This window comes from Prinia subflava, chromosome 9 (genome assembly GCF_021018805.1).
Source record: "Prinia subflava isolate CZ2003 ecotype Zambia chromosome 9, Cam_Psub_1.2, whole genome shotgun sequence".
Lineage (NCBI taxonomy): Eukaryota > Metazoa > Chordata > Aves > Passeriformes > Cisticolidae > Prinia > Prinia subflava.
Window position 1 is genome coordinate 3,713,632 of NC_086255.1, and position 19,342 is coordinate 3,732,973.

Below are 19,342 nucleotides of genomic sequence, written 5' to 3' on the forward strand. Positions count from 1 at the left end.
CTAAAATATAGTTTTCTGTCTATAAACTAAGTTACATAGAAATTTTGTTGTTATATGCATGCAAAGTAATATAAACAGGGGAGGCTGAGATGGGTGCTGGAGATGGATCCTACTTTATAAAAGTTAAAAGGGGGGGGGGGAAATAGCACCACAAAAGGGAATAACTTTTCAAATACGGATTATTTGCCACCGTCCCACATCCCAGGTATCCCCTGCGTGCCCAGGGTGGCAGTGCCAGCAGATGACCCCTGCCAGGCACGGGCTCTGCGTGCCCACCCCCGTCTCCCAGGGGAGGGAAACACTCTGGCCACGGGCTGGGAGGAGAGGGCTGCCTGCCAAGTTGACTTTTCTTGGAATAAGCGCTCCCTTGGATGAGCCGCGCAGGAGGAGCGAGGAGCCCGGGACGGAGCGGAAACTCGCGGAGCTGGGGCCGTGCGGGAGCGGCTCCGGGAGCGCCGGGGCGGCTGCGGACCGCACCTGCCACGGGCCGGGCGGGTGTCCGTGTGTCTGAGTGTCCGTGTATCTGAGTGTCCGAGTGTACCAGTGTCCGAGTGTCCGTGTGTCTGTGTGTCTGAGTGTCTCAGTGTCCGTGTGTCCGAGTGTCCGAGTATCTGAGTGTCCGAGTATCTGAGTGTCTGTGTGTCCCTGTGTCCCTGTGTCCGAGTGTCTGAGTGTCCGAGTGTCCGTGTGTCTGAGTGTCTCAGTGTCCGAGTGTCCAAGTGTCCGAGTGTCCGTGTGTCCGAGTGTCTGAGTGTCCGAGTGTCTGAGTGTCCCTTTGTCCGTGTGTCCGGCAGTGTCACTCTGTCCCCTCCCCGCAGCCCCGTCCCGCAGTCTCTCCCCGCCAAGCAGCGCCCGGCCCGGGCTCCTTCCCCGCCGCTCCCGGGGCGCTCCCGCCGCTGCCCCAGCTCCGTTCGCTCCCGGTAAAGTTCCAGCGCTCCGCCAAAGGGAGCGATGATCGCCCGCGGCCGCTCCCGGCTCTGCCTCGCTCTGTGCGCCCTCGGGCTGGCCCTGCTGGGGGATGTGTCCCGCGCCGTCCCCATGGACGATCAGGATTATTACCTGCAGGAGATTACCAACAGGGATCATTATTACTCCTTTCCATATCCCGGGGAAGAGTTCTTTCCTTTCACGGAGCAGCCCGGAGAGGCAGGACCTGTCCGTGCTGCAGAGACAGAGGAGCACCCAGGGTTCAAACCGAGCAGGAAGGAGTTAAAACAGAAGAAAAACAACAAAAAAGGAAAATCCATTCTGGAAACGCCACCAGGTAACTTTCCTCCTTCTCTTCCGGAGTCTGGAACCTGTTGAATCTCACGCTGACTGACTAAATTTTAGCATTAATGAATATTCAGTTAATGGCAGTCTCGGCAATAATAACAATAAATGTCATTGTGATGATGATGATGATGACACATTAAGTTTTAATATCCCACAGAACAGACCTGCAGAACTTTTACACACTTTGAAACACTCTTTACTTGAAAGGGAAAGAGTTAAAGAGTCGGAATGTATTAACTCTGCTGTACTCTGGCTAGTCTGTGGACTTCTCCTTCTTAATTATTCTTAATTACACTTGGCAACTGGCTTGCTGTGAAAGCTGCTGTTCTATAAGCAAAAAAACCAGATTTCATAGTAAAAGGTGATTATATGTAGTGACATCTCACCTTATCCCTTGTCACTTTAATCTAAGAGAAGTTTCTGAATTAATTTCACTTCTAAACCAGTGAATTTCTCTGAGATTTCACTCTGAAGCCCTCCAGAGGAAGATATGTAAACAGAGGTCTGCCTGAAAAAGACTAAGCCCTAACAAGCTCAATTTAATTATTGACCAGTTAAGTGAAGAAATTAAACAGCAACAAAAAGACCTTATAATAAAACAGCTGCCCAATTCCATTTTCTGAAGTTTGCAGAAACGTGATCAACTTTTACCACCCACTTTTTCGCATTAACACCTGATTGCACCACCCCAAAAGAGTAATTCCTTTCCGTGTTTCTGACTGGCTGGTATACTTAGGAGTGAGTTTGGTCCATGAAGTTCAGAGTTGTAAAATTTCGGGCCAAATCTCACTCCTCTACAGCTGAACTTCGCTTTACTTCAGGAGGAAACTTCATGTCAATGACTGGGGCATATGGCACAAAATCTGTGATTTAGAAGCATCTGTACAGCATAACAGGGAGTCAGGGGTTGTAGAGTGGCTGTAGCTTTATCCAGTGACATCCAGCAGACAGCAAACAAAATACTTTAAATTTAATGCTAACACTAGTAGAAATTAATTAGCACTTGTGCAGTAAAAATATGGGCTTTTATACTAATAAATAGTGATAAGAAAATGTAATTTCTAACATTTGGAAAACCATTTGTGGGGCAGACAGAGTGGCTTGCCAGGGTAATTCCAGGCAGAAGGGTGGTGGCAGATCACCTTGTGTGGGGAGCAGAGGCAGGAGACATCCGTGTCCCTGTCTCCTCATGTTGGAAAAACCCAGACACGGGGCAACTGAGAAGCCTTTCAAAAGATTTTATTCCATTATCAATCTCGTAGAAGGGTGAGACACAAGAGATGTAAAACTGAATGCCATTCCATCAGAAGCCAAGCTATCTCTTAGTTGCAATACCTTATAAACTTTTTCAGCCTGTCAGCTTTTGCCACACAATGCTGCTAATACTTCTAACACCACTTACCTATTATTTTACTCCACGTGGTCTTGCTACAATGCATCTTTCACAGTTCTAATTCTCAAAAACACCTGGTCTGTTTGCAGGGCCATCATTTAAACTTGTTTCCAGTTCAATTTCTCTCTCAACATCTTCTCTATGCCACGGCCTTTCCGAGTCAGCACACCTTGTCTCAGAGATGCACACAGATGTACAAGACTGTGTGAGCTTTCAGTCAGGCTTTGAGAATCCTCCACAAATCCATAGGTCTCACACCTCTCTCTCTTTCCTTTGAAACGCCTCTCAGTTTACCCCCGAGCATCTCTGTAGAGTTTGGTTTTTCCAACATCCTCAAGGTCCAGCAGCTTCCCAAGGGCGTGGCACTGCCTGGACCATCTCAAGGGCTGCCTTATCAGGTTTGTTATCTCAGTATGGTCTTTGCAGTCTACGTGAGATCATCTGAGAATGTTCTCGTTTCAAAGTCTCATTTGTTTGGTTTTTTAAGCTGAGGAAAGAAAGGCTCTGCTTTCCACCTCCACAGACTGGATCAGGTGGATTATGACAGGACAAGGGGGCTTCCCAGTGCCAGAGGGCAGGGTTAGATGGGATATTGGGAATAAATCCTTCCCTGTGAGGGTGGCAGGCCCTGGCACAGGGTGCCCAGAGCAGCTGTGGCTGCCCCTGGATCCCTGGCAGTGCCCAAGGCCAGGTTGGATGGAGCTCTGAGCAACCTGGGATAGTGGAAGGTGTCCCTGCCCATGGCAGGGGGTGGCCCTGGGTGATGTTTTATGTTCCTTTCCAACACAAACCGTTCCATCAATTCATGACCATGGGAAACACGTGGATATTAAAGCTCTGTAATTAGGTTTTTGATTCCTTGTTGTGATGGAGACATTGGGGATTTCCATCCTGTGGTGGGATGTTCTGTGGTTCATCTCCGCTTTCACCTTTCCTGTTGGCTTTTTTCCAATTTTGCCAGCACTTGGGGATTCACACTTGCTCCAAACATGACAGTGATGAGGAGAGAATCCAATCCACGAGGGCAAAGTTTATTTATCTTTACAGACAGGCACCTTCCTCGTTCCCCACCGGCTGCAGTGAGCACAGGGGGAGAGGCTCGTGATGCACCACCAAAAGCAGCTGGAAATGCCAGGAAATGCCTCAATCCCTCCTTCCACAGCAAGTTTGGGCTCTTTGGACACAGCTGAGCTTCCAGGCTTTCACCAGCCATGGGCAATAAGAGGTTTCAAAGCCTCTGAGCTTTTAAAAAATAGCCAGAGGTACAACAAGCAACTGATCTGCTCCACCAAACTCCTCCTGCTTGATCCAGGATGGGTGATTGACACCAACTGTGCAAACTGGCTGCTGGACTTACTTATATGGGAAAATCCAGTGGATTTCCCTGGGAGCAGCTGAGCAATTTTAACTGCAAGAGGCATAATAAGCCCTGAGGTGAGGGCCCAGTGAGGAGAACGATCACCACTCATTACAGATGTGAGTGAAAACAGGAGGGTTTCAGCAGGAAGTGTCAGGCAGTTTGAGCTGCAGAGTTAAAAGTTCTGGCTATAATATTGAAAATTTCTCTTTTCTCCTCTCCCAGAGGCAGGCAAGGGCAAGGTCCTGTTGGGGCAGTAACTCTGATGCTTAGTGCCGTTGTCCCCATGTCACCAGGGATCAGTTTGGAATGAAAATCTGGCAATCTGGCCCTCACAGAGACGTTTAAATACTAATACACACCTATATTTACTCACATTTGGATGTTAAGAGGCCAGCTAGAAATAATAATAGCAACTGTCAGATACCAATAATAATAATAATCATAAATCTGGCTGGGTAAGAATGTGTCTTGTGCTTACATGTACACAACTGTGTTTATGCATCTCTCCAGAGGTGGAATTAATTTATTGGACATGCAGTAAATACCGAAATTTGGGGTTTGTGAGGCTCTCTGGCAGCCAGGACATGTGGGATTAATTAGTTGTAACAAACAATAGCCTGGCTGGAGCTGGGGTGGAGAAGGAGGAGGAATGGGAATGTGTGATGTGCCCTTTGGCTGAGCAGCTGGTCCTGATCAACCCCAGCTTTGAACCAAAGTGGAAATCAAAGGGAGCAGTCTCAAGGACATGGCACTAAACAGATGACACACACTCCATTTATTTCAGCTAATTACTGAAGGTGGCCAGAATACAGATATTTGCAGTCTGTGAAATATGAAGGTAAAAAGAAATCCAATTGATGCCAGTGGGTTTGCAGGTTTTTTTCTTTGAAATATTAGAATCAATATTTGCAAATAGTCAATTCAGGTACAAGTTAGAAGTATCAATCTGCCTCTTTGCCCTTTAAATGCCTCATAAATTAAGTGGTACTAGGTCATTCTTGGAAGGCAAACAGTTGGATTGACAGGTTTTGTGTATATAAACAGATTTCCATTTTCTAATCCCATCCTTGTTTGTACAGGCCTCTGTCCAAAGCCCAATCAAATCAGTGGAAAGAGTCTTGTTAACATCAGTGGTTTTCTTTTTTGAGGCTTTTAACAGAGTTGATGTGGTACCTCAGCAACCATCTGTGGGGCAGATCCCTTCAGAGTCTGGGGGTCTGACTACAGGCAAAAATTCATCATCAAGAGATTTATGGGGCTGAGGTGCCCAATAACCTCCTCAGTGTAGCCCAAATCTGCCACAGTGAAGTCTGTAATTATTTTGATTTGATCTACAAAACTTAAACTTGTAGTCCTTGTAGAGCCATACCTACATTCTGAATGTATTTAGAAAATAAAGGACTGATGTTTATTTGTGTGGCAATGCTCAGAGTGGGGCTTAGAGCACATTTGCTCTGTATTTCACAGATCTCCCAGTGTTTGATCTCTGCACAACCCAACATTTGTCTGTGCTTAGCTGAAATCAGGATTTCCTTTGTCTCATCTCATTTGGTGCTTTCCCCAGGCTTGATGAAACTCCTCAGATGCATCAGTGTTTACTTGCCCCATATCTGTTTATTTTTCTGCAATCTTGCTCAATAATGCAATTCTTAAGGGGTTTAGTTTGTTATTTCTTTTTAATTCATGTAGTGCATAGGATGGGCCAGGTCTTTTCTGGGACGTGTGAGGAGGAGTCAGAAAGGGAAGGCAAGGAGAGGATAAAATGGACAGTGCAGGAAACATGGAGATAATCCAGCAGAGATTATTTGAATTTAAAAAAATAGACTGATAGTACTTTAATTGAGATGTTTACCAAGGTAATGAAAGCTTGGAGAGAGATCAGTGAGTGAATGAGGAGGGAAAGCTGAATCACAGGGATGTTATTCAGGAAAAACTGGAGATATTTTGGTGTGAAACGGGGGCGAAGAGCTGAAGAGTGTGTGAAGTTAAAAACATGACAGGTTTGGGGTGTTACTGGCATTTGTGTGGTGATTTTGTTCACTAGAAAGAAGAAATGACAGAGTGAGACATAAGGCATTGAACTGACAGCTGAAAGCACTGGAGACCTGGTCACCAAGACACACCACAGAATTTCTCATGTGCTGGGAAACCACCAGTGCTGCTCTTTTCTAGTCCTTTGGTACTTTTCTAGTCCATCTCCTGTCCTTCCTTCTCTGAGCAGCCCAAAGTGGAGCACTCCTGTGACCTAGAACACAGATTTTAATTTTAAAGCTTTTGCTTAAACTGCTCATAATAGGAACTCTTAAGAATGAACTTCCTGGCCCTAGGTGGGTATGCCATGAATTTTAATGTGACCTGTATTGCATCCTAATTGCCATATGTAACAAGCAATGTGGCTTTTAATGAGCTTTCTTTCATCTACCAGCCCCTATTTTCTCCTCAGCACTTCTAAAATATGCAGAATAATGGAATGTTCACTATTCCATTTAAGAGCCCATCCTTTAAAGAATGTCACAACAAAAGAGGACAACGGATGACTAAGAATGAATAATGAGCAATAGCCTCAAAATTGGCCAAACCTTTTTGATGAGCATCTTTTCTTACCCATGGCTTCAATGAATAATGTAACATGAGAAAGAAAAAAATGGGAATAAACACATTTGATTATGCCAGAGAAAACCACTTTCAAAGATAATTCTTCCAGCAGGCTTCTCTGAATTCAGCCTCATGTTTCAGGTGAGAAAAATGTCTCTTTAAAAACACCTCTTTAAAAAGGGGATGATTTCACTGAATAGATTTTAATAGTCTCAACCTGAGCCTGGAGTTGTTCCTGAAATGCCAGCATATTATGAGACACTCATTAGCTGAATTCAGTCTTGGGGTTTAATGTTATTATCTGTTCAGTGAGCTGGCGAGACAGGTCAATCCCATGGCTCACAACCAAATTTCACTTATTTCTTTTGGGTTTGGAATTAAGATTTCTGTCAGCTACATGAGCTTCAAATCTGTCAGAAGGATGAAGTAGTGGAAGTAGAAGCTGTGGTGCAGAAGTAGTAATTTCCTGAATTTTCAATATCTGAGCTGGGATTTTTAAGTCTTGCCAAATTCACTGTCTGTGTAAAAAGCAAACTACCAAAAGACTGATTTTCTGAGTACAGAGTTGGGATTTAAGTGTCATATTCACACAGTGGTTGCTTGTGATTTTATTGTTATTATGCAAAGGATGCTCTGGATTTGGTCTTCTTGTCAGGCCTATGGTGAGGTGATGTCTTGTGGGATTATTTGGTCAATGTAAATATAAATATGGGCCTTTAACACTGGGTACTCAAGGAGAATGGGAGCAAACAAAGCTCTGATGTAGTTAAAATTACTTGCCTTTTAAAATGAACTTTTAAATTCAGTGCCTGGAGAATGAAAAAGGATGTTCAGAGGAAACCGGCCAGCCCAAAGACTCCACCACTGCTGCTGGGTGATTATTTTCCTGATGAGGATTCCTAAGCCACGAATTCCTGCATCTTTCAGAGTCAGGCCTTGTTCCTGTGGACCCTTCTTCTGCTTCAAAAGGTGTTTGGTGGGGTGTTTGCATATCTAATCAAGCAACGGGAAACACCTACATTAAACCATTAGTAAAACACACTGCAGTGTTAATTCATTACTTCTGATGCAACCACATTTATAATTTCCTTGTGGGACAGCAAAAGGAACATTTATGATTCCATTCCCCTGCAGTTTTAGCATCCCAGTGTGGGCAGGAGCAGGGTGTTCTGGATGTCTGCTCTGTGCTGGGAGCACTATCAGAGAGGAGCAAGGCATTTTATTCTTCATGCACTCACCAGGCAGTGCTAAATCAATTTGATGGGTGTAAAAGGAAAATTGTTTCTCTTTTCTACCCCCAGCTAAAAACGGCAATGAGAAAAAGGTGAGAAAAACAAAGCTAATGAAGAGATGGCAGATGGTGACTCAGGGAGCCAGGGTGAAGGCATCAGAGGGAGGCTGTGCAGATCACTTAGGGCATCCTCAGAGCCTCGGGTTTGGCTGTTCATCCCTCCAGCCCTGCTGGATTTGAATTATGAATTATTCTGGTGAGTCTGCTGGTAGATATCCAAAGTCCTCTTTTGGACATGAAGTGCTTCCCTGCTGGTGGGGAACATTCTGGTGGTAGCCAGCAAGGCTTTGCACCATCTCATTATGGGTTAAATGGAGACAAGGAAAGACAAGGGCTTCACTCCTTATTTGATAGTGGTTTATATCATTTTTGCCAACAAAAAAAGCCTTTAAAGTGACTTTCTGATTCAGGAGGGGTGGTTAAAGGAGCTGTCTTGTAAATGGGAATCAGCCCCAATAGACTGTGAAGCATATTTTATAACAATACCTTTCAAAGAATTACATGAGATAAATCTACTTTGTCAGAAGTGGGGAAACTCATTTTCCTCTTGGCTTAGGAAAAGTGAGTAATTTCCTTTTCTGACACACGAATGCCCCCCAAACCTGCACTGCCTGGGCTCTGTGGGGCTCTGTTGCTGGGATTTGATATTGCAGAAAAGTGAAAAAAAGCTGGGAAGCTTCAGAGGACCACAGTGACTTGCAGTAGCTGTGACTCACAGCTGGAGCTGAGCTGACTTAGGAGTGAAAGTACCAGATCCAGGATCATTCTTCTGTTTCTTTGTGGTTATTTACCTGTAACTGTACAGGTCTGTAAACAACAGTAAATAGAGTTTTGCTCCTGCTTTCACACAAGCATTAGCAGAATGCTGGAATTGCAGAAGTGCTGCTGCATCCAACATGCCAAGGAACACAGTAAAAGTTGTGTACATAAGTTAAACAGAGATCATAGTCACGTGTCTTTTTACTTTCTATTACACAGCATATCTGCTCTGTAGCTTCTGGCTTCTGACACAGAAAATACTACCTTCAAAGTGGATAGTGGAGGTGATTAACTGAGCTTTTTTATAGGGAGGGTTAATTACTTACAGATTTATTTTGTGATTTACTTTTTTTTTTTTTTTAATGAATTGCCAGACAGACTTGTTGTGTGAGTGTACATCAGCCTGGGGCTGCTGGTGAATTATTTAAGGTATGTGCCTGGCAAAACTCTTCTCCTGTCAGCAACATGATTCCCAAAGACCAAGTCCAACTGACATCTTCCGTGAAGTTGGTAGTAAAGTGTTGTGTGTATATCTATAGTTATAAACTTAAAAAATATGTGAATTCTGAAAGTTCTGCAGTGGGACTCAGTTGGATAAAGCACCAGAGTCCTCTGTTAATGTGGATTCATTTTTTTAGACCTCAGCAGCTCATCCATACAGTGGCTGATAGACCTTCCTAAATCTGATTTTCTTGCTGGGGTTATGGGGCTTGAGTGCTTTCTGAAGAGGATTTCCTCCTTACTCTTGCATGAATCATAAATTTAGTGGTTTTCTTGTTGCTTCCCCTCATTCTGGCTCAATGGGATTAACCCTTCTGGCCGGGACCCAGAAGAGACCCTGAGGGTGAAGCCCAAATGTCCCTGCTTGTCTTCTGCAGTCCCCACTGTCCCCAGATTTGCTTTTTAGCTGTTTTATCATTTGAACTTCAGAAAGCAAAGCAGCCTCCCATTTCAAGGGAGTTGTGTTTGAAAGGGGGAGCAGAGAGCGAGTCCGAGCATCCCCTTCCTTTTCCACATCCAGGATTTAGGGGAAATGCCAAGCCCAAGAACCATCCTGGGGTGCTGGGACAAGGCTCTGTTTGCAGTGGGAGCAAGCTGGAGCCCATCTTTGTCCCTCCTTCCCAGAAAGCAGAGTATTTTTATGTGCTCCCCTTCAGAGATGACAGTGGTTCACGGTGACAGGTTTATGGCTCCTCACGACTTCCAGGGTGCTCCCAAAGGAAGGGAACAGTTCAAAGTGTTCTGGAAGAGCTGATCTCAGACCTGGGTGTCAGCACTCCCTGCACCACTGGTACAACCACCCCTTAGGCCAGGTTTGGCTTGGACACACTCTTCTCCCCCCCTCAAGATCATTTTCAGTAGTGTAATGAATTTCCCTCATGCACAAGGCAGAGGATGTCTGAAAACAAGGGACCAAATCTCAACCTTCCCAAAAATGCTTCACGGATTGATAACAGAAACTGCAATTTCACCCAAACAGCCTTTCCTATTTGATTGCCTAAAAGTAGAACTTCAGCCCTTGACAACATCATTTTTCTCCTTTTTTCCCTTAATTGTCCATTTACTGAAAAATACCATTTAAGGTTGGACTTGATGATCTTGGAGGTCTTTTCCAACCCTAGTGGTTCTGTGATTCTATGTTACAGAAGGCATTTCAGAAGCTGTGAGAATTGTGTTTGTCATCACAGGCTGGATGGGAAGTACCCTGTCCCAGAGGACAGACCCAGTTTTAGCCCAGACTGTGTAGACTGCACTGTCTTTAAATTCCAACCAAAAAATTCCAATGAGAGCTCTGCCAAAAGTCAATCTGGGCTATATATGGTCTGTATAGATGGCTGGTGGGGAGGCTGGAATCTCCCCTGGTAAATCTGGAGTGGATTTGGGTTTGTTACAGGGTGGGGCTGACCCAAGAACATGGGGATGTGTCCCAGCCTTCAGGGCATGTCCCTGGAGCAGGTGAGGCCAGAGCTCTTACACTGCTGGGGAATAGAGGGATGAGGGGTGGCCAGACCCAGCACACGCCCCAGCTGACAAAGAGAAAAGTGTCTGACAGCTCTCCTGGGGGATATTTTGTTCCTCAGGCTCCTCTGGATAATTTTGGATCCCAGCAGAGGACTGCAGTCCAGAACTCCTGCAGGCTCCCCAGGTGAATGGCTCAGATCTAGACCAGCTACTTTGACTTTCATTAGATACACAGAAGTGACAAAAAGTGACCCCAAAAATCTTGATTCCATCTGGTAGTGGAACAAAGGATTGGGGAGTCATACAAAAACTCAGAAATGTGAGTGAACTGTGAGTGTTCTTCCAAAGACCTTTAAAAATGCTGTCAGTGTGAGTCCAGGTGCTGCAGAAGCCAAGGGATGGAGCCTCTAAGGCCTGAGCCTCAGAGAAGAAAATGGATAAATTCCTCAGCTGCAAACCTGCAGGAATGGGGACTGAGGGGTCTGGGGCTGGTAGCATGTGGAATACAAAATCCTGCAGACACATCTGGTTTGTTCCATATTCCAAAAATGGACTTGGCTTTTTTGGTGCTGGAATGCCAGTGAAATGGCAATCATATATGGAGACCCCTTGCTGTCTTACAGGCAGAATAAAATGGGAAACTTTAAAAAATAGGATAAAAAAGGATGCTAGTATGGTGTTAGTGCAGATAAAATGCTGCAGAACTCTTTGAAAAAGTGGACAGAAAATAGCACAGAACTTTTCCTCTGTGACTCTTTCCATATTTCTGCTCATTAATCCTGAATCAGAATTTTTCCCTTTCCAATTAGGAGGTGGAAAAATGAGGAGTTTTATGCTCAGGGAAGCTTGCCTTGAAGCTTTCCCTATTCCATGGCTTTTCAAGTGCAGGATACCTGCACTTAGCAAATACTTTTGGCTCCTGTGGATGGGAAGGAGGATGAACTCTCCAAGGCAGCACTGGAGTTAATAAGTCCCAAATTGTGACCTGAACTTTTCACATTAACACGTTGATATTTTGCAGTGGAGCTGAATCTCTTGGTGACAATGTGGGCCCTTTTCTCCAGGGAAAGGATGTCAAACTTCATTGGGCAACTGGTAAAAATCAGAGTTTATCTGAGTGCACTCCTGGGCATTCCTCCTTGGCTCCCCAGGCTGGGAAATGCATTGCCTTCAGTTGGATTTTTGGGCTTTCAGCCTGGAGCAGGCAGACGTGAATGCAGGCAGTTTTACACTCACTAATAACTCAGATTCCAATTCATTTGGAGCTCCTGACACACTTTGCTTTGAACCACTGAGGCCTCCAGTGTGCTAAATGTGGAGCCTGTGATTATGAGCCTTCGCTGGACCACGGCTGAATTGTTAAACAAAGCAGAAAAGATGTTTGGACAGAATGAATTTTGGGAATCTTTCATGGGCTGCATGAGGCTGCCTGACCGTAGGAAGCTGGAACAGGGAGAGAGGAGCTCTGAACACTTTGGGCTGGACAGGTGCCCAGCCTTGGAGATATTTGTCTGAACCTTGCTTGAACTGCTTGATCTCCTTTGCTCCATAGCTTGGAGCTGGGACTTCACACCAACTTCCCAGCTAAAGCTCCAAACCTTCCCTACAATCCTCTCAGAGATACCCAAAAGCAACATCTTCCTCAATTTTAGCATTTCTCTTTCTGCATACATGAAGCTCAGAGCCTTGAGAAAATGCTGAGTATTCAGAATTTAAAAGGTAATAACCAAGCTTTTAAATCCACAGATTCCTGGTGCTTGCTTGGGCTTGAGGCATTTAAAAATTTATTTATTGAGTTATTTCCATAAGCTGACTTTTCCATGATTAGTTTGGAGGCAGGTAGAGAGGGAGAGGTTGAACAGAGAGACTCTGGTATGTCCAAATATCTTCACAATGGACACATGAAAGCCAAAATGTCACCTGAGAGCTGAAATCCTTGGGAAGATGAGCAAAAACTTAGGGAATCACACCTGATGGGATGTGGGAAAAGGAGAGCCTGGCTGCAGAGGGGGATTTCTGAGCTCCTTAAAAACCATGCCTTTCTCTAAAACTCCTTTGGGGAGGAACTGATTCCCTTTGCAACCCTCTGTCCTCGGGTTTTCCATGTTTTCCAGTGGCATTCCTGGGCTGCCCTGGGGTTCGTGTCCCCTGAGTGAGCCCAAATGCCAACTGGAGACTCTTCCCAAGGGAAGCCCCTCTCATGCACCCCTACAATTCCACTCCTCCTTTCTTTATTTATTTCTAGGGTTTGGTTTGGGATATGGGTGTTTTGGTTGTTGGTTTGGGTTTGTTTTTTAATAAAAGAGGGTAGTCACACTTCAATCCAGGCCTGGATTTGATTTTCTCAGATCTCAGAGTTATTTTTTGAAATGTTGCTTCTTGGTGTTTTAAACTCTTAAATCCTCTGCTCTCAGGGTGCTCCTCAAGGGTGCCACAGCTTGGACATAGTGGGCTTTAAAGGAAACAGCAAAGCTCTGTTATATGAGTTCCTAAATCTTTTGCTTTTCTGCACTTCAGGATATATCCAGAGAACCTCTGTTTATTTTCTGTGTGCACCTGGCCAATTTTTTATCCCTCCACTGAAGCCGTTTTCCACTGTTTGGGATTTAAATGTATAAGTTGCTTCTGACAATTTAGTGCTGTCTTAGAGCTGTGTATCAAAGAATACTCAAGAATTCAAAGAATTCTGTGTACTCAAAGAATATGCAGTCTATCAAATGAAAAATCAGTTAAATAAAAAAATGAGTAATTAAGTGAGAAGCAGACAACTCAATCAAACTTATTTTTTCTTTTACTCTGCTCTAGAACTTACAAACTGATTCCTTTTTAAGGGTTGGGAAGGAGTGCAAAACTTGAGTTCAGGTTTATTGTAACCACACAAATTTCTTCTGGAATCACTGTCTGGGCAACAGCTCCAGGCACTATGAAACCTTCCATGCCTTATGAGAACTGTTTGGGTTTATTAATTTCTCTTATCATTTCCTATGAAATAATAACAACAGATGTGATGCTAGAGCAAAAAAAACCCCAAGTGTATAAATGTATAAATAGCCAGAAACTTGCTAGAGCAGGCACACCAGGTCTTCATAAAACTCAGACCTTACACTTTATAAAAGGTTTTAAAACCAAGCTGGATTGGTTTGAGGTATTTCCTGTCACAGGCTCCTTATATAGGTCGAGTATTCATCCCAGATGTGCAGCCTGGCAGAGGGCTGGGCAGGGAGGGAGGGCAGGGGACAGCTCCAGGAGAGCTGGGGCTGGGCAGAACCTCCCAGCGAGGCTCCCCCAGTGCTGCAGGAGGAGAAGGGTGGGAATTCCAGGGCTGAGGGTGGGCTTGGCAATCCCAGCCCATCTTGGAGGGTGTTGCTTGTGCATGGAGCTGTTTGCAGCTGTGTGTTCTGACTTTACAGTCACCCATGAGGAGCAGCACGTTGTTGGGAGGATTTCAAATCGACAAGGATGAGTTTTTCCCAAGGCAGCAGAGAGAGGAGGGCTGATGGTCTGGTCAGAAGGATGATCCTCACCCAGCTCTCACTGCAGATACACACTGCTGCTGGTCTGTACTCTGTTGCAATTTGAGTATTTTTAACTTTAATAATAAAAATAGGAGAGATGACATCTCAGCTCTCTGCTAAGATGACTGATGGCCCTCGGCTGCCCAAAGGCACAGCTGGTGCCACTTCATCAGCGTGGCTCTGGAGGTTCCTGGCTTGCACCACGAGCTAAGTCAGAAAGCTAAAAGGGTAGAAAACAGGCTATGAAAGCCAAAACTGAAGAGCCAAGTGGTTCTATCCACATCCACGATTAACTCGTGTTAGGCTTTGAGCTCCATCATCGAAGGAAGTGAATGTATCTCTTTCAGTATCATTGCCAACTCATTTTCTGCCTTGTTGAGGAGTAAAAAATACAGTTTTGTCTGGGCTGGAGCTTAACTGGATTAAAATTTGAATAACATTAAGTGGAACTGACTGGGAAGCTGCTGATTTCAGTCCTTCTCAAGTGTAGATTTAGCACTTGGGAGTGGAGGTGACTGGAGCAGTGGGGATAAAATTTAATGGCTCGTCCCTGCTAATGAGAACTTTGCAGTTTCTCAGCTTTTTCCTGCTCCATGTGTGTGGGCTCCACCTGTGTGCTGTGGGAGAGTGAGGAGGTGAAAGCTGGGTGATATCAGAGTGGTGCCATTTATTCCAGTGGAATTGGGTATTTCCAGAGGAATTCTGAAGCTGTTCTTGTGTACCTCAGCCCCAGGTGAGCAGTTCTGATTCTCAGCCCCTTTCCTGTGTCCTCCCACTTGGATACTTCCTTTGGACCACCTCAAATCCACGTTTTTGGTTGTTTTTTTTTCCAAAAGCATGGCTGTGTTGCAAAATCCTCAAAGAGCAGCCAGAGTTCTCAGTAAATTTGTATTTCTGGGACCAGGAATTATGGATACTTTCCAGTTTATTGATGTTTAAGAAATTTCCTGACTATGCTGTGACTGCCACAAAGTGAATGTTCTATCCCAACCATGGATATATTGCATGTATTTACTGCTGTATAAAATTCCTACTACAGCTCTCATGGAGGGGAATAATTGCACCACAAGCCATTTTTTTATTCATACAACTTCTTATATATTTATCCTATTTTTGGTAAAATACACTCAAATTGGATTGCTAATATGGTTAAACTTGAGCTCTTCTAAGATGTCTCATTTATTGAGCCAGGGCTGTATCTTAAGATCAGAGTTATTTCTGTCTTAGTTTTATACTTGTTAATAGCATTCCACATTTTAATGTTTATTTTTGATGGCTGCAATTAATGCTCTTAGTGTAGAATCTTTGCTCTTGCAGTACACCTCAGTGACCTGGTATTTTTAGCTATTTCTGGAATGAAGATGTGTTTTTAATGGTAATTTTTGTCCTATACCCAGCCATTGTGCAAGTGGTCTGTCTCAGTTTTGTTCTCCATTTTTTTGGCTAGGTCTTTCTGGCTCTGGAAAGAAGAGGATGGTTCTCATTTTTGATGGCTGTGCTCAGTTTTGTGGCTTCAGCTGGAATTACAGAAAGTCTTCACCCTGTGCTTCAGAAAAAAAAATCAGAGGAGACATTTTGAAATTAATAGCACAGAAGTCAGCCCTCAGAATTTAGTCAAAGCTCATAATAATAAAAAGTTAAGCACTGATATGATATTTTTCAGGCTGGGTTCTTTTTGCCACTAAAGCAAATATGATTTCTTCAGAGTGATTATATGAAATTCTTTCTCTAGAGAGAGAGAGAGAGAGGGGGGAGATCTTTGCAGATGTGGGTACAAACTGGAGAGTTCCTTGTGCCACATCACAAATCCCATCCTCTGCCAGGCTGGTGGCAGCAGAAGGCAGCTCAGGGAGTGAGGGTGGTGTCTGGAGTTTAGATGAACCTCTGGAGTCTGGAGGCTTGGCCAGCAAACTCCCAGGCACTCTGGGAACTGCTGCCTCCAGCCGTGCCAGCAATAACAGGAGCTCTTCCTGCAAATGTTTTGTTGCATCTCGAGCCAGCCACAACCTGGGCTTGTGAGAGAGCAAAAATGGGAAAAGCGAATGAGAGAAAATGGAAAAGGGTATTTTCAGGATCTCATTTGTTTTCATGCCAGACCTGACCTAAAGAACCCAGATAATTCTTCATTTATTCTTTATTTGTTTTTACATCTTCCAGGGCAATCACCAGTGTATGTTGCAGTGCTGTGATCAATATTGAAGACCTCAATGCAACATTTGTTGCTTGTCCTGGAAAAATATACAGCTTCAATGCAAAGTTAGGCAATAATTAACGTGGTCTTAGGATAGGAAATGTTGGCATCTCCCTAATTCTTTATTTGATCTGTGGTCTGGGACTATAATTCAGTATTTTAGCTTCTGTGCAGGGTGTTTGTTGTAAATGCACTTTGCTTGCTTTGGTCTCGCAGTGCTCTGGGAACGGGTTTTTCAGAAAAAGTAAATAAAAGCAAAATGTGTTTGAGGAACTTTCAGCTGCCTCAGGATGCAGCTTCAAATGATCTGGGGCGTAGGGTGGCTGGTGGTCTGAATTCAGGCCAGAAAAGAAAATTGTAATTGTTGTTAGCAACACTTCAGATCTGGGCAGAGTCAGAAAACCACTCAGACTGAAATCCATGGACATTTTTCCAACTGTGGAGTGTGAGTCATGAGCATCTGTGGGAATTTCACACTTCCATGATCACATCCTCAAAACAGCAACATTTAGAGACCAAATTTGCACACATCCCCACTGCCCAATGCCCTCATAAATAAATATAAATTATTTATGTTATATATATATATATATATAACAAATTGTTTAGAAAATGGAAAACTTCATTCTGTTTAACTCAGCCCCTACAAAGGCCATCAGAGAAAAGTAGTTAAAAGATATTTTCAGCAAGGTGAAGGTTGTCAGAAATGTGCTTTTACTGTTATTTCACCTTGTGTGCATTGCAGTATTGAAGTACTTTGCCTACCTGTGACCTAAACATAACTTCAGCCACAGAAATTAGACTGGCAGAATTCCCATTAAGAGTTTCTGCTGTTGGAAAATGAATTATCAACCACACTTTTCCTAGGAAAACCTCTAAATTTAGCTGCTAGGGCAAAATTTATGATACTGGCCTTGCTAAGAAATTTTTGTGCAAGACTATGAAGAATAGTATGAACGGTATAATGACCATTAAAATCTTAATTCTCACAAAATATACACTTATTTGTGTGCTTAGTTTACCTGTATCTGTAGGTAAATTCACAGTTTTGCCTCTTAACTGCATGTTGAAGTGTTTTATTTAAGCAAGACTTAAATCCCGTGTCTCCTCTGGGATAGGAGATTGTCAGGCTGCACAGAGCTGATGTTTCTCCATTTCCAGATCCCAGTGTCTCTGCTCATGAGGATTTAGACCAGCACAGACTTGTAGGAATTGAAGAGGATTTCAGGTATGGCTCTTATGATATGGACTGAAGAGGAAAAATGCTGCTTCTCTCTGCCCCCTTCCATTTGAAAAGCTGAACCAATTCCAAACTTGATGGAAAATTCTCTTTAAGCTAAAGATATGTTTGTCTGCTTTGCCTCTGAAAGAGGAGGACAGAATGATTTCCTAAATCTTTATTAGATACAAGAGCCATAAAGGCAATCTGGACTTGCCTCTAATTCTTTATTTAGACCAGAAGGAAATAAAATAAATGAGTAATTTAGGCAATAGAGGTGAACACATGTGTTTTCCTTGCTAATACAGTAGTGTGCTGCAGAGCAGCTAAAATTGCAGCAGAGCAGCTAAAATTGCACTGCAGGAGGGAAGGAAACCACGCTGGCTCTGCTGGAGGTGGGCTTTGACCAGAGCTTCAGCTGAAGATGCTGCAGCAATGGGACAAAGCCATAATGGGGATGAAACTGCTTTAAAATATCCCCACACATGCTGAGATTGCAAATTGTCCCTGCTGGCTCGAGGAGGGGGCTCAGCTGCACATTCAGGTGTTGTTCTTGTTATAGGCAAACCTGGAATGAGAGGTAAATTCAGGTTTCAGGAGGTGAGGTGGAGACTGAGCTAATTCCTGAGGTTTCTCCTGCTGATTTTTAGGGACAGGGGGTTCCCCACAGAGCCCAGGTACCAGAGCTGCCTTGGTGCCCTGGCTGGGACTCCTGGGAGAGAATAATTGACAATAATGGACACTGAGGTGAGGCCACTTAGCATTGCTGGAGGAAAGCTGTTCTGGAATCAAATCTCACAAGAACACCCTTCCACAGGCAAATGTTCTCAACTCTCAATCCAAGCCCTTCTTTTTACAGCTTGGAATGAATTCCTTGATCCTGACATCTTATTAATGGCTGGTTTCTGAAGTGAGTACCTATCCATGGCTGCAAATCACACACAAAATCATGCTTGAATATGGCCAGGAAGGAAGAAATGTCCACAACAGCCCCATCCCTGCACCTTCAAGCCTAAGGTTTGCTTTTTGTGTCCCTGAACCAGAAATGCAATTTTTTAGAAAGCTCTTATCTGCACAGGACGTGCATTTCAATGTTTCAGAGCCACAGTTTGATTCCCTGTGTTTTACAATGATTAAATTTTCAGCTGGTTGAAGAAACAACCAAATAACTGGGTCATTTCCAGCTGAATCCATTATGTAGTAGATTCACACAATCTCTGGTCATTCCTGTAGCTTTCCCTGAAGTTTTTTTCAAACTGAAATTGTACAAAATCATTAAGACAGCCCTGCTGATTGGGTGGCAATTTTCATTGTTTCATGAAATATTTCTTCAAGTTCAATAAAATATATTAAAGCAATACTTTAAAGAGCAAAGTTTTTGTGAATGCCATAAATCAGTTTCTTTTCCTATATGTTTTTCAAAACTAGGCTGTCCTGGTTATCTCCAGTAGCTTTAAGAAGCAGGGGACACACACCCCAACAAAATAATTTATCCAAAATTAAATTCACAGTATGAGTCAGAATTTATATCTTTTCAGTAGTGATATGGCAAATTCAGGTGGATTTTGTTGTATTGTACTGAGGAAATTCGAGGTAATCAGAAGAAGCTATATTGAAAAATTTGTCCCCACCATCTCTGAACATTACAAATTGTTGTCCTGATCTGCATGTTCCTCTTTTCATCCCTTTATTGATGTTGGAATTCCTGTGCATGTGGAAAACATTTATATCCTAAAGTGTTAATATTCAAATGTTATGGCTATAAATAGAAGACATAATTTT

The 19,342-nt window shown here is 43.6% G+C and overlaps 1 protein-coding gene across 1 annotated transcript in view; it reads left to right on the forward strand.

Moving 5' to 3' along the window:
* Positions 1 to 384: 384 nt before the first annotated feature.
* CPXM2 (carboxypeptidase X, M14 family member 2) overlaps positions 385 to 19,342 on the forward strand; it is a 69,843-nt gene continuing 50,885 nt past the window's right edge. Inside the window, exon 1 of the mRNA XM_063405138.1 lies at positions 385 to 1,264. Coding sequence (XP_063261208.1) covers positions 952 to 1,264 — 313 coding nt within the window. The 5' untranslated portion in view covers positions 385 to 951. The remainder of the gene's footprint in view (positions 1,265 to 19,342) is intronic.